The 13,463-nt window shown below is 47.5% G+C and overlaps 7 protein-coding genes across 7 annotated transcripts; 3 read left to right on the top strand and 4 right to left on the bottom strand.

Annotated features, from left to right (window-relative positions):
* The first annotated feature begins 274 nt into the window (after nucleotides 1–274).
* Nucleotides 275–1,773, top strand: GGI43DRAFT_404905 (40S ribosomal protein eS1). Its single transcript, XM_083205972.1, has 5 exons — nucleotides 275–416; nucleotides 472–556; nucleotides 632–657; nucleotides 726–1,227; nucleotides 1,308–1,773. Exons 1-5 carry the CDS (start codon nucleotides 403–405, stop codon nucleotides 1,449–1,451), a joined length of 771 nt encoding a protein of 256 aa, XP_083060355.1. The 5' UTR covers nucleotides 275–402; the 3' UTR covers nucleotides 1,452–1,773.
* A 542-nt stretch (nucleotides 1,774–2,315) lies between these two features.
* Nucleotides 2,316–3,208, bottom strand: GGI43DRAFT_404904 (GTPase-activating protein SEC23). The gene is made up of 5 exons (XM_083205971.1): nucleotides 3,125–3,208; nucleotides 3,036–3,069; nucleotides 2,855–2,975; nucleotides 2,473–2,797; nucleotides 2,316–2,416 (listed from the first exon to the last, which is right to left on the bottom strand). Exons 1-5 carry the CDS (start codon nucleotides 3,126–3,128, stop codon nucleotides 2,403–2,405), a joined length of 498 nt encoding a protein of 165 aa, XP_083060354.1. The 5' UTR covers nucleotides 3,129–3,208; the 3' UTR covers nucleotides 2,316–2,402.
* A 361-nt stretch (nucleotides 3,209–3,569) lies between these two features.
* Nucleotides 3,570–5,306, top strand: GGI43DRAFT_404903 (uracil phosphoribosyltransferase). The gene is made up of 5 exons (XM_083205970.1): nucleotides 3,570–4,156; nucleotides 4,222–4,580; nucleotides 4,658–4,812; nucleotides 4,872–4,888; nucleotides 4,938–5,306. The coding sequence occupies exons 1-5, from the start codon at nucleotides 3,999–4,001 to the stop codon at nucleotides 4,987–4,989; spliced, it is 741 nt and encodes a 246-aa protein (XP_083060353.1). The 5' UTR covers nucleotides 3,570–3,998; the 3' UTR covers nucleotides 4,990–5,306.
* On the bottom strand, nucleotides 5,011–5,823 carry GGI43DRAFT_41649 (transcription elongation factor Elf1 like-domain-containing protein). The gene is made up of 4 exons (XM_083207300.1): nucleotides 5,582–5,823; nucleotides 5,390–5,528; nucleotides 5,284–5,331; nucleotides 5,011–5,223 (listed from the first exon to the last, which is right to left on the bottom strand). Exons 1-4 carry the CDS (start codon nucleotides 5,627–5,629, stop codon nucleotides 5,102–5,104), a joined length of 357 nt encoding a protein of 118 aa, XP_083060352.1. The 5' UTR covers nucleotides 5,630–5,823; the 3' UTR covers nucleotides 5,011–5,101.
* Nucleotides 5,824–6,237: 414 nt separating this feature from the next.
* Nucleotides 6,238–9,425, top strand: GGI43DRAFT_41475 (GTP cyclohydrolase N terminal-domain-containing protein). Its single transcript, XM_083207071.1, has 20 exons — nucleotides 6,238–6,669; nucleotides 6,750–6,868; nucleotides 6,937–6,945; nucleotides 7,000–7,003; nucleotides 7,065–7,130; nucleotides 7,200–7,339; nucleotides 7,391–7,434; nucleotides 7,497–7,534; nucleotides 7,588–7,657; nucleotides 7,712–7,751; nucleotides 7,799–7,854; nucleotides 7,908–7,950; nucleotides 8,033–8,115; nucleotides 8,165–8,320; nucleotides 8,379–8,382; nucleotides 8,456–8,618; nucleotides 8,683–8,712; nucleotides 8,766–8,851; nucleotides 8,904–8,973; nucleotides 9,038–9,425. Exons 1-20 carry the CDS (start codon nucleotides 6,365–6,367, stop codon nucleotides 9,048–9,050), a joined length of 1,539 nt encoding a protein of 512 aa, XP_083060351.1. The 5' UTR covers nucleotides 6,238–6,364; the 3' UTR covers nucleotides 9,051–9,425.
* A 53-nt stretch (nucleotides 9,426–9,478) lies between these two features.
* On the bottom strand, nucleotides 9,479–10,283 carry GGI43DRAFT_422827 (protein RHB1; the record flags this gene model as incomplete). Its single annotated transcript, XM_083208159.1, has 4 exons — nucleotides 9,479–9,718; nucleotides 9,795–9,923; nucleotides 9,989–10,128; nucleotides 10,232–10,283. 4 exons carry the CDS (start codon nucleotides 10,281–10,283, stop codon nucleotides 9,479–9,481), a joined length of 561 nt encoding a protein of 186 aa, XP_083060350.1.
* Nucleotides 10,284–10,551: 268 nt separating this feature from the next.
* On the bottom strand, nucleotides 10,552–13,398 carry GGI43DRAFT_404880 (WAPL family protein). Its single transcript, XM_083205969.1, has 3 exons — nucleotides 13,185–13,398; nucleotides 11,005–13,092; nucleotides 10,552–10,933 (listed from the first exon to the last, which is right to left on the bottom strand). Exons 2-3 carry the CDS (start codon nucleotides 13,060–13,062, stop codon nucleotides 10,724–10,726), a joined length of 2,268 nt encoding a protein of 755 aa, XP_083060349.1. The 5' UTR covers nucleotides 13,063–13,092; nucleotides 13,185–13,398; the 3' UTR covers nucleotides 10,552–10,723.
* Between the last annotated feature and the right edge of the window lie 65 nt (nucleotides 13,399–13,463).

Below are 13,463 nucleotides of genomic sequence, written 5' to 3'. Positions count from 1 at the left end.
ATCTTTCAAATGGTGTCGTAATGCCTGTACTACAATGAAGTGCTGTACCTACTTCCTCTATTTACGTACCTCAGATAGTGGAAGGCGAATGATCCGGCCTTGCAGTAACGCTAGACACAGCCAACAGCGCCGATCAGCGCTATTCTGGAAAGCGGGCTAGCAAAAAAAATCGGCACGTGACAACCGCTGTCCTTGGTATGGAGGAAGGGCCACGAGGGCTGAGGGCGGTGGAGCACGAAATTTCCGCCCACAGAAATAGCGGAAAAATATATGCCCCGGTACCTTTCTGGTTTGGCTCGCTTAGATCTTGGTTGATGCACACAAGAATTGAATTTCTTCAACCCCTCCACCAACTTTTTAGTACCTTTGGATTCCCAACTGCTTGTACGCTGGTAAGGAATCATGGCTGTTGGAAAGTGAGTATCTATGCTGCGAATCTTGGAAACGACAATCGCCAACCAGAGATTATAGGAACAAGAGACTCTCCAAGGGCAAGAAGGGCCTTAAGAAGAAGACCGTGGACCCTTTCTCCCGAAAGGACTGGTACTCTATCAAGGTATGTTCAAACCATCGAGAAAAAAATTGCATCCAGCCTCAAAGCCATACGATTTGCTAATTACGCGTCTTACAGGCTCCTAACCCCTTCAACATCCGAGAGTGAGTCGAATTGCAACATTTTGCCGAACACAAAATCTCGAGATCATGGACTGACGGATTCGCTGCAGTGTTGGCAAGACTCTTGTGAACCGGACAACCGGTCTCAAGAACGCGAACGATGCCCTGAAGGGCCGCATCGTCGAGGTCTCTCTCGCCGACCTCCAGAAGGATGAGGACCACTCTTTCCGCAAGGTTCGCCTCCGTGTCGACGAGGTCCAGGGCAAGAGCTGCCTGACCAACTTCCACGGCCTTGACTTCACATCCGACAAGCTCCGATCCCTCGTCCGCAAGTGGCAGACTCTGATTGAGGCCAACATCACCGTCAAGACCACCGATGACTACCTCATCCGCCTCTTCGCCATCGCCTTCACCAAGCGACGCCCCAACCAGATCAAGAAGACCACCTACGCTGCTTCTTCCCAGATCCGCGCCATTCGACGCAAGATGACCGACATCATCACCCGCGAGGCTTCCAGCTGCACTCTCACCCAGCTGGTTTCCAAGCTGATCCCCGAGGTCATTGGCCGCGAGATCGAGAAGTCCACCCAGGGCATCTACCCCCTCCAGAACGTATGTTGTTTGGAAAGCAGCAAAATTGCTGTGAAAAAAAAATCTCTTAATTAGCTGCTAACTCATTTTTCTCTCTACAGGTCCACATCCGCAAGGTTAAGCTGCTGAAGGCCCCCAAGTTCGACCTGGGTGCCCTGATGGCTCTCCACGGCGAGTCTGGCACTGACGACCAGGGCCAGAAGGTTGAGCGGGAGTTCAAGGAGCGTGTTTTGGAGGAGGTCTGAAAAATGGGCTATTTGTAGAGAGATGAAGGCGCAGGGAGCCCTGCGAGTGCTAGATTCGCGCCTGGCCGTTTTCCCAGTCATTTTACATGGAGTAACAACCCATAGGCGGGTAGGGAGGTTAGGTAATGTCCCTATGATATATTAAAAGACACTCGGATTGCTTCTACTTTATATGTGTGTTTATATTAGCCCTTGAACAAGGCGATTTAAAATACTGTGAAGATGGACAATTGTGACGAAAGTTGCACTGCAATAACGCGCCGAGGCGCGAGCTGCTCGCGTAGGGAAATTGATTTTGTAGCAAATATATTATGTATAAGAATTTATGTGTGGCACGTGTCATAAAGACATTTTTCTTCGGATTCCGTCTGCGAACAGCAGTAGGATCTTTATTCACTGATGTCCAGATCAGTACATACTTAAATTGATGTCATCACGCAGAAAAAAACCGTTTGTGGCAATAAAAGTTCGTGGCACCAAAAATAAAGTCCAGATCAAAGGCATATTCTCACTTTCAACAGTATTCTCCAAGACACGAATTCATAGAATTCTGAAAAATCTTCTTTATTCCATATATAAAATTTAAACATCAGATCAAACATAGACCAGATCTATATCGTAGTCATAGTATCAATAAATTGGGGGGGAAAGGGCGGTTGCATGTTGGCCTTATTGGAAGGACCAATATACCCACGGAAAAGCAGGGTATAGAGGTGAGTAAGTGGCCTGTTTCAATCTTCCTTGAGCAAAAATAGAAATACACCACAGAGCAGTGACGATGTATCTCGGAGTGAGCTAAGGGGAGCGGTGTTGAATCCGCAATGGGAGTGCATTTCAATAACATCACGTGGAGCAAAAATATCATGGAGTTGTACTGATTTCTTTTTATTTATTTGCCGTCACGAAATGAGAATTTCTTCTCTCCGCGACGTTGGTCTGAACCAGCCAAATTTACTCCTCAGGAACTGCATTAAATGTTAGCAATTGTAAACATCACGAGGCTTGTAGGAAAGGTACATACTCTCAATCTCGCCGTTGTCGATGGCCTCGATAACGGACTGAGGAGACTTGCCGTCGACCTGGCAGCCGACAGAGTAAGCAGTTCCCAGAATCTCCTTAACACCACCCTTCAGCTCCTTGGCGAAGGACTTGTAGCGCATGGTGCGGGCAATCTCGATGATCTCGTCAATGGAGACGGACTTGTTGTGCTTGATGTTCTTCTCCTTCTTGCGGTCACGCGGGGGCTCCTTGAGGGCCTTGATGATGAGAGAAGAAGCAGTAGGGACAACAGAGACAGCAGCCTGACGGTTCTGGATGGTCAACTTGACGGTGACACGGAGACCTTTCTGTAACTGGTATCAGCGCGAAAAATCCTCGTTTCTCTTTTATAGCAGTGTACGCACCCAGTCACCGGTAGCCTTGGCGATATCTTCACCAACCTTCTTGGGGGAGAGACCAAGAGGACCGATCTTAGGAGCAAGGGCCGAAGAGGCACCAACCTCACCACCGGTGGCACGGAGGTGGCTATAAATTGCAAGTTAGATCAGCATGTTTGCGGAATTGGACGGCGCCGAATAAACTAACATGACCTTCACCTCATTGGGATCGAACTTGGGAGCTACCTAGGAGTTAATAGCTGCAATAATAATATTCTGGCGCATTCGGAAACTTACGCATGATGGCGATTGATGATCTGGCAGAGGCTCGTGGTTTGCGTGCCGAGAGGAGTTAATGAGAGGGTTGGTTAGTTAAAAGAGTGATACTGGAAAAAATGAGAAATTGTAGATAAGATGTGTGCCCCATATGGGTGCCCTAATCAAGGCCCACCCCGCTGAGAAGGAGCCTTGCCTCTTTGGGCTGCCTCTATGCATGGCTGGCTATCGATAAAATTATGTAATCAACGTCGAATGGCTAGCTATTAAGAGCTTGAGCTGCTCGTACTCCAGCTTAGTTTTTCACTGAATGTTTGAAATAAATGCAAATCGGAAAATATGAGAGCGAAAAAAAAAGGCCAATATATAGATAGGTATCCATTTTAACATTTCGGAAGGAATCGACCATGAAAAGCCAATACTAGAACATGGCAGTCGAGGTAGGCCGTGAGAATATGTATAAATTGGAGAATCTACTCTAATAGACGGGTAACGAAGCTGACTAAGTGCATGTACTCTGCTCGGCTGACCAGATGCCTACTTGGAAAAAACAACAGGGGGGCGCAGAACCAGATGGCTCTGCATTGCTGCTGCACGAGTAATAAACGCTTATCCTCCGTAGCTCCATTAGCCAAAGCAGCTAAGTCATAGGTGTGACCAGCGCTTCTGCTTGAAGCCAGTAGCTGATCATCCTAACCATAATATGCAATAAGATGCTGGCGGCGGTCCCCGAATATCTATGTAATCGGAATTCTGGACCCCTCTTTATCTAAGGTTCTTTATCGCCAAAAGCCCGACTAGATATACTAACTTATCTACCTGGGTAGCTTCGTGCCGCTGCAACCAACCTTAAACTTTTTTGAAGCAACCACCTCTGCGTACAACGCTCAATTCAATGGCTGAGAAACCGACAACAGCTTCTGCACCCACGCAGTGCGTCGGGCCGACATTCAAGGGTGTCGACGAGAAGCCGAGTGCCACTGTATCTGCCGTGGTGCCGTTCGATAACGTCTATGTCCTACCGCAAACCCCCCAGCTGATTGCCCTTCTGTCGTAGGTCTTGGGCTCTCTTCCGTTGTAGTCTTGACATGTCGCCCTTTACTAAGCACTTCACGCAGCATGATAAGGAATAAGGACACCGAGCGAGCAGATTTCATCTTTTACTCGAACAGAATTATCCGGTTGCTAGTAGAAGAAGGCCTGAACCATCTGCCCGTCATTGAGCGAAGCATTACCACCCCTGTCGGCCGCACTTATAATGGTCTAATGTTCCAGGGCAAGATATGTGGTGTCTCAATTATGCGAGCTGGAGAAGCAATGGAGCAAGGACTACGAGACTGCTGCCGCTCTGTAAGAATTGGAAAGATATTGATTCAGCGGGACGAAGACACATCGCAGCCCAAACTTTTCTATGATAAGCTCCCTGAAGATATTGCGAACCGATGGGTTCTTCTGCTGGACCCCATGTTTGCAACAGGTAACCACTCTCTATTGACTTGTTTCTTGTCCTATCGAATGATATAACGAAATGCGCCGATAACTAACAACGTAAAGGTGGCTCCGCTACAATGGCCGTTGAAGTTCTCAAAGGCCGAGGGGTGCCCGAAGAGCGCATTCTCTTCCTCAATTTGATTGCCAGCCCAGAGGGAATCACAACCTTTGCCGCGAAGTTCCCCCGACTCAAGGTTGTGACGGCGTTCATTGACGAGGTAAGTGCTGTCGTTGATCGCTGGTTCACTCGATCTATACTAACAGAATCTATCCGCAGGGTCTGGATGAGAAGAAGTATTATAATGCTCCCGACTCCACGATGCATTGGCTGACCCTGTTGCAGTTATATTGTGCCTGGTCTTGGAGACTTTGGCGACCGATTCTATACGATTTGAAGAACGATGTGAAGATAGCTTTTTTCGATAAGACCCTGGTATTTAGTATGCATCAATATCCCCAATTCTGTAACGCCCTAGCCTGTCCCTGTAGAAATGCACAGTATGGCACTCAATAATCGTCGTGATCGATCTCTTCGTGCTCGTCAATAGTATTTTTGCTGTCCGTAAGCCTTCGAGCACCGTACCCTCTGCTGGCGCTACCAATTCCACCATCAGCCTTCGAGACTGCCTCTGTTCAGAAAATTTATTAGCCCTGGACTGTAGTTTTGTGTACCGGGACCAGTAGCATACCAGCAGCGTCAACCCATTCTCCGTACACATCGACGGCAGCCGACAGGTCTAGAAGTGACGATTTAGCGACAAAATCGTAAGCATGCAGACGGTGGGAAAGACGAACAGTTGACGGCGCATTGGAATTTTTGCCCGCAGATGCGGCAGTCTAGCTGGCCGACACCAGCTTTCCGGTCGAGCTTGACAGTTACCGACTTCTCATGGTTGCAGAAGAGACAGGTGAACGTCGTTGGCAAGGGATCAGCCTGTGGCCCAGTCAGTTCCGGAAGACCGCGGGCGGCGAAATCTTGGTACTTGCCCTCTTAGGCCCCATAGGTTTTCTTGACGAGGATTTGCGCTTTCCCATGGTGTCGGGTGTGATGGAGACGAGTATTCAGCAAAGTGCAAAAGGCAGTATCTCGTGCCGTAATTGAAAGTCGCATCGCGTTCGCTACGTGTGAGACATCCTTAACGGCACAGTCTCTTATCTTATCGGCGCTGTGATTATGTACGAGGTACGTACTCTGCATGCGCTTCCCTAGCGTCAACCGTCCATCGCTGTATCCGCACACTAAGTTTGCCGGGGCAGTGCTCTATCGGGGCGACGGCCGTCCAAACGGGGCTGGGGTCCGCGCTTCGGCGCCTGCCGACAGCAGTGCTGGGCTGTCAGGAGTGACCCCGCATTCCGCTATCTTCGATGTCCGATCTAATGTTCCGTCACCACCGCCGTCGAGGCACCGGCAACGCGCTCTTCGTCGGATAAGGTCGCAGGCCTTACGTGTGACGTACTTATCGCGACGTTAGGCACTATCACAGCTGACCGTCAACTGACTGCCTGTTTCGCCTGATTACGTACGATTAGGTGCTGCTGCTAGCTTTCCTATAGAATGTCTCCCTGCCCAACCTGACTGCTCTTCTCTCTCGTCAGACGTCGTCCCAAGCCTGTGAAGCCTCTCTGTATCTCATCGCCGACCTTGCGTAAATCATTGCTCTTCTTTCACCACAGCATAACCGCGTTCCGTCCTCTTTCAGGAAACCGTCGTATCAAAGCACCCCTCCTCTTCAAGCTTACTACCCCGATTTGGCAGATCCCAAGCCCCTCATGGCTGCAGATGGACAGCAAGATGGTGTCCTGGACGCCCTCCGGGACATCCAGCAAACCCAGCAACAGCTGCTAAGCTCGCTTGAGTCCCTCAACGGTAGAATTGGCTCCTCTACAATCTCAGCCGAAGCACTATCAGTGGCCGCCCTGCTACCCGGTGATAGCAAGGATTCCAAGGCAAAGGACGCTGAGGTTTCTGGAGATCTTGCGCCCATCCATTCATCATTTGAGAATGGAACGGCACAGCCCAGTTCGACCTTGTCTCCAGCCAGCCGTTCAGGCTTCACTTCTCGAATCGTGCTTACGTGTGTGCTGCCTTTCCTTGAAACTTAATAATTAATAATCGTGTGAGAATGTGCGTCTCATTCAATGTGATAAACAACAGGACGTATCCCAAGCAGCTCGGCATTGATCCTATTCCGCTTGACTGGGGAAACTCCGATCCATTACAGCGAGGCCCAGTAGTTGTCTCGAGAGCTGCATCTACCATTCGTCGCAGAAATGGTTTGTTATTCCCCGTGTTGTTACGTATATGATAGCCTTTGATCTAACGTGTAGTGATATCTTCTTAGCTATTGGAGGTGAGTAATGCCTGTCTCGTGCGTTTGAAGTATATGAAGCTGACTTTCATTTAGCTCAGTAAGTGATGAGAGAACAGATGCACAGAAACTAGTACATAATGTATTGACCAATTCTTCAGTGGTGGCTCATACTCGATCTACTATGCGCTGGCCGTTGCTAGCAAGGAACTCAACGCTGATCACAGGTTCGTCTCAGATAGATCAGCCCTATTTGTTTGCTACTTTCAATCTTATGCTAACCTCGGATACCCCAGACCTGATTTCACAAATGCTGAGCCTGCTGCTAATATTGGACCATTCCCTCAATGGGGTGATAAAAAGAAGATTGTTGCCATGGATCCTTGGGGCCACTTGGTTCCATGGACTTTCAAGGATATTATTGAAAAGCAAAACGGTAATGGGTAGCCCACCTTGCAATACCTCTCAATTGCTCATTAGTATTTAGTCGATATGCGACCAACAATTGCTATTACAAAGGCTCATATGAAGGCAACAATTGCTCCAGATCCTCTCTATTATTTATTACCTTGCGCTAACCATGAAATAAACAGCTCCCCGAACTTGAAGAGAGTGTAAAGAGTGGCAGACTGTACGCCGCGCAAATAGATATAACACAAGTTTCTCAGCTAACGCAATTTATAGGGTTCCAGATGGGAAAGTGTGCTTGAACGAACTTGGAGAGTTGGCTGTGACCAAATTTGCTGTCGAGCCGGTATGAATAGATTCTCGAGAAATTACAACGGGGTACTAATATTATTGGTTCTAGGTTTGGTACCTTCCTGGTGTAGCCGAGAGATTTGGAATCGGTGAGTAACTTGAAACCTTGAAGAGAATGCGAGCTGATTAGTTATAGATGAGGCTACTTTGCGCCGCTCTCTATTTGAGCACACTGGAGGAAGCTATCCAGAGGTAAGTGATTATTCTCTCTCGTGGCAGAGATGGCGCATATTTACCAGCTGCAGTTGATAACCCGTGGAGACATTAAAGTCTTCCTCCCACCTATCGGTACGTGGATCATTGAATCATTGACAATTACAATTCAAAAAGAAAAAAAAAAAGGCAAGAAAAAGGCTAACCGTTTGCATAGGCGGTTTGACTGTATACTGCTTCGGTGACCCTGAGAAGATGTCCGACGAAAATGTTCGGTTATCACTGAGAATCCACGATGAAGTAAGCCTTCCCAAGTAAGTGGCAGTGACAAGATGCTAACTGAACGTAGTGCAACGGAAGCGACGTTTTTGGTTCCGATATTTGTACATGCCGGCCGTATCTGATCTTTGGCATCGAAGAGGCCGTTAAAGAGGCTCAGAACGGTGGCAGTGGTGTAGTTATCTACTTCAGAAAAGAAGGTCGTGCTCTTGGAGAAGTGACAAAGGTATGGCTACTCACACCTCATCATCTAGTCCAAGCAAGCTTGCTAACACTTATCATAGTACCGTATGGCTACCCACCCTAGATTCGGATTACTTTATCCATGTCATAAAGGATACAACTGACAAAGAAAAAATAGTGGTATACAACGCACGCAAGCGTGGCGAGGATCGAGCATCAGACTATTTCATGAGGACTGAGAATATTGCCGGTGTGAAAGACATGCGCTTCCAGGCTCTGATGCCAGATATCCTTCACTGGTTAGGCATTAAGAAGATTGACCGCATGTTGAGCATGAGCAAGTAAGTGATTCTCTACAGTCGCTACATGTTTCTAGCTTTTTATAAATACTAACCTGTGCAACAGCATGAAACATGATGCTATTGTTGGTCAAGGGTATGTCAACCTCGATACTTATACATTTATCGGATAGTTTCTGATGATTGCAGAATCCCCATCCACGAAAGAGTAGAACTTCCAGATGAGCTCATCCCTGCCGACTCAAGAGTTGAAATCGATGCCAAGATTACTGCTGGTAAGTCATTCAAACCAATACTCTTGCAGGCACCAGCCACTAACATATCAAGGCTATTTCACGGCTGGCAAACGGTTGACGGCTGAAGAATTGCAATCTGTACAAGGCAGACTTTGGGAAGAGTAAGTTTCAAGGTCCCATCCTACCGGCTTGAGTCTTAAGAGATACTAACGCATTTTATCTCAGTATCGATCACTAAGAAATGGCTGCCACAAATTGTGAAATGGGATATGCCGATTCGTTATGCGACCTTGTGCAGTTGGGTTGGGCTTAGAACTAGTATCTTGTATATCCTATGACTTGGCCACCAGTGTTTTTGTTTTGTAGCCTGCACTCTATTCAGAAAGATGTACCGATGTATTGATTAGTGGTCTACTGATGAGACAAAATCACGTGGTATTGTTATCGTGTTTATCTGTCTGTGCGACTCTTGGTCCTATCTGTACCTATCCAGTGCCATTTTGTATATAAAGTAGCAACATGATTAAAATTCTTCTAATAGCGGCGTCATTATCCTATACCCTGACTGATATTATAGCGAGGACGTGATTTAGCGTCTGTGAGAAAAGGGTTCTCGGCTCTAAGGTATACCGTCTTGCTGGTGGCATCTCTTTAGCTCGATATGAGCTACATCAAGAGACAGTTGCTCTTTGCTGGGGGTTCTCCAGGGCTCTGAGATTTCTCAATCTCGCCAATCAAAAGCTCAAATGCCCTGCCAACGTTCTGATTGTATCTTGCGCTCGCTTCTGTCCAGCCGCACTGGAATTTCTCGGACAGCTTCTTGCCTTCCTCGGGGCTGACTTGGCGCTGCTCTGGTCGAAGATCGCTCTTGTTACCTACGATGACGATGGGAACGGATTCGGTACCCTGTGAGTGGTTTCAAAGCGTGTCAGCGGTGGTCGTTTTGGCATGGGTGGTCTCTGGGGGAAAGATGGGCACCCACTAGATGATTGAGGATCTTTTCTCTGACGACCTGGACCATTTCAAACGATGGCAGGGACGATACTGAATAGACTAGCATGTATCCATGGATGCCGATGAAATGCTTCGAGTTCAAGATGCTGTATTCATCCTGTGTCACGTACGGTCTGTAAGCGCTGGGTTGCGACGACCGAATAGTGCGACCGCAGTACCTACCTGTCCGGCGGTGTCGACGATTTCCGTCGAGAAATCCTGGCCCTTCCACTGTATAGTCTTGCTGAAAGTGTTTTCTATCGTCGGGTAATAGCTCTCCACGAAGTGACCGTCAACGAACTGCACAGCGAGCGATGATTTGCCTAACATCCAGTCAGCCATTATGCTGCAAGGGTGGCGAAGCGGGTATAGATGGGAATGAAGCAACATCATAGGCTTCGTCTTGTTATTTCTCTCTGGACGTACCAACCGATCGACTGCCCACAATGGCAACCTTTCTTTGCTTCAGGGAAGGCATTGAAATTCTATAGGAGCTCTTGGGTGGATGGATGAAGCGACGATGAAAGTAGTGATGTTATTAGGACTTACCTATGATGGAGGGATGAAATGCCGGGACAGAGGTGGGACGTTGGGGCGCTATCACATGGGAAAAAAAGCAGGCTAATGCAAGTACTAGTACCAATAAAGCGAACTAGCCTAACGCAGAATATTGCGACTATTAATACCTACAGAGTCCAAATCCGTACATTTGGAATAAACACCGCCAAAGTGTTGGAAGCATTAAACAGGTATAGTTAAAAACAAGAAGCATGTGTAGGGTTCGAATGCATATTTTTACTGAATTTTTGAGAGGATTTAGCGTTGTAAGCTGCATACTTCAATAGCATGATATTGAGTATATTAGTATTCAATTTCTACAATTTGTAGCATATATACACGGCGTTACAGATAATACTTCTAGTAGGATCTCCCAGAGAGGCTATGTACAAGGCTTTCCAGCTCTACTGTTTTGTGGTTAACTGTCTTATATATCGTTATAAAGTGTCGTATAGCTGGAAGCAAGCCGTTTGTGACTGGTAGCTCTGGGTGGCCTAGGTATGAATAGCCCAGTACTATAGCGAGATAGCTGTATGCTATGCCAAGTTTTGACGTCTCGACTGAATCGTCCTATAATCGCATGGGTTAGTACGTGTACAAAGCACTCTATTTTCTTGGGGGTTCTTTTAATTTAAACATACCTTTTCCATTACACGTTCGAGCTCGGACCAAGTCGAAGTTAGCTGATTGATTTCACCCGTATCGATAGATGCACGCGCATCCGAGGAGTGTTCCAAAACATTGATGATGATCCCAAGTATGAGTAGGAGCTCGTCATAAATATTACTTTCAAAAGTTGAATTTCGAATAGCACTCTCAACAGTCGAGAATCCAGAGATTATACAGCGGGTTAGGCTTGATAGCAACTGGCGGTCTTGAATTGCAGCTGCCCTTGTCTCATTATTAGTTGTATTGATGGCAAGCTTTAATAAGGTAGCATCTATGTCGTTGTGGGTTTTTGGCCATCCTTGCAGCATGCTTCGGAGGAACGTAGCGATCTCAGACATTTCTTGCTGAACTTCTGCAAAAGTTTCATTTGCGGAGGTTATGGAGCTGGATTGTGCCTCGAGAATGCAGATGGTGAGCGCATAGTCGACATTATTCCGAGAGTCGAGAGACGCAAAATGCGATCTCAATTGCGAGATATTGGCAGCAGTGTCGTCCAATATAGCTTGGACCTCCTGTGGATCTAGTAGACCAACTAGCATAGAGAGCAGTTGTAAGGCAATGGTTCGAGGAGAGAGATGCAGCAATTGATAGCCATGCCATATTTGCATTCCCAGCAGTGCCTTCTTCACGTTGGCTAGCGAGCTCCTGGTTGTTTTCGGCATATTTGAGGATTTCTGTAATGCAATACCGGTAATATCCTCCTCAATATTGAGAAGATTACTCAACCACACGCCAACCTTGTTTTCTGTTAATTGGTGAAGCATATGCGGCGCAGGACCTGATGATAAAAAGATAACAAAGGCAGCAGCGAGGAGAAATCCGCTGATTGTGTCTTTCTCTTTGCTAATTCCCTTGGCTATATTGTCTCGCGATGCATGATCACGAAATTGATTCATGAATTCTTTCTGTTGTAGCTTATCAGCCAACTCGCACAAGGCATTTCTCCGCATGGTTGACGCCAAAGATCCCGGTGCCCCGATTCTGGACAACAAATCATCTACTTCGTCTGACGATCGGTTATTGGCGCCGGCTCGTCGCAGCTCATGAACGCTCCTGATAGCAACTTTGGTCTTCAATTCATCATCGTCGTCGTCTTCTTCCTCAATGGTCGGAGATGGTGGCTTCAAAGGTTCATCGATGTCGTCGATAGAAGGAAAGTCGGCGGGCTCAGTTGCATTCGACTCCTGTGACTCTTGAAGAATGCTTCGGGATTGGCTATAGGTGAACTTGATCTTCCTCTTTTCCAGTGTAGTGGTATCGGAGGCGGTCCTGCGCAATGTCGCGTCCTTGCGAATGGTAGGACGCCCATCTGGAGCATTTTTATGCTCGGTCTGTTTGATATGCTCAAATACAGGGACACTCTGGCTTGGACTAGCGCTAGGATCACTGGTTTTTTCTGCTACAAGTGCATCGATTAAACGGCGTCGACGCGTCGGTGGCGTTTCTGGAGATTTGTTTGTAAATAGTATCTTTGCTTCCGTATCTCTCTCAAGTCCGTTATCAGCTGACCCAACAGCATTCAATCTTTTTGGTGTCGCCGGTAGCGAGGTTGTGGACTTGGAATATACCGATCCAGTCTTAAGAGCACTCGGTTTTGTATCTTTAGTACCTGCTCCGTCGGAGTGTCGTATCTGCTCCTGGGCTGAAGATGGCCTGGAAAGCCGGCGCGCAGCTACGATATCTACCGCAGCCGCAGAGTTTCCCGTACCAAACGCAGACTTGTGGCTTCGTTTTCGTGTTGTGTCTGTCTCGCGCGTTTGTTGTTGTTTACGAGCAGCATCGAGAGCTATATGCCTGGCACTACTAAGCGTTTTCTGCGGTCGCGAAGAGTCGCCAGTCTGCGGAGGAGATATCTGAGGCTGTTTAGGTCGATGAGTCGCTGAAGTCGCTGAAGAGCTTGTTTCTGTTGACGAAATCTGTAGAAGCGATGAGGTTGGACTTGCGCCGGTGTGACGTTTGCGAGAAGCCAGTTTCCCGTATGTAGAGACCTTTTTCCGCTGCTCCTCGACAGGGTTTCGTTGAGGCTCCATGCTAGATGATTGATTCGACGTCCTCAAAAGCTGTACAAAGAATCGAATGGAGAATTAGCACTTCTCACATGTTGCGACAGCAGTGAGCTGAAGGAGGGAATCGCGATGCGAGACGGCAGTACCGATGCAGATGCTTAAACCCGGCGTCCAATCAGGTGAGATATATGACAGTTCTGGAACACCCTTGCCAACGAGGGGCAGCTGCTAGAGGCCGCAGAGCGCATGGGGCGCAGATCCGCAAACAGCGACTGGAGAGCATCAAGTACCGGAAGTGGTCCAAGATCGAGAATTTATTATTATTGAATAGGTAGAGAGACATGTATGCATGTGTTGTATTATATACATGTTGAGTAGTAATTGGAGCCGATGTGATTAGTCCGGATAAAATAAAATCACAATAC

The sequence above is a fragment of the Trichoderma evansii genome (genome assembly GCF_050947405.1).
Source record: "Trichoderma evansii strain SZMC 28006 chromosome Unknown GGI43scaffold_10, whole genome shotgun sequence".
Classification (NCBI taxonomy): domain Eukaryota; kingdom Fungi; phylum Ascomycota; class Sordariomycetes; order Hypocreales; family Hypocreaceae; genus Trichoderma; species Trichoderma evansii.
This window is presented reverse-complemented; position numbering and strand designations above follow the sequence as displayed.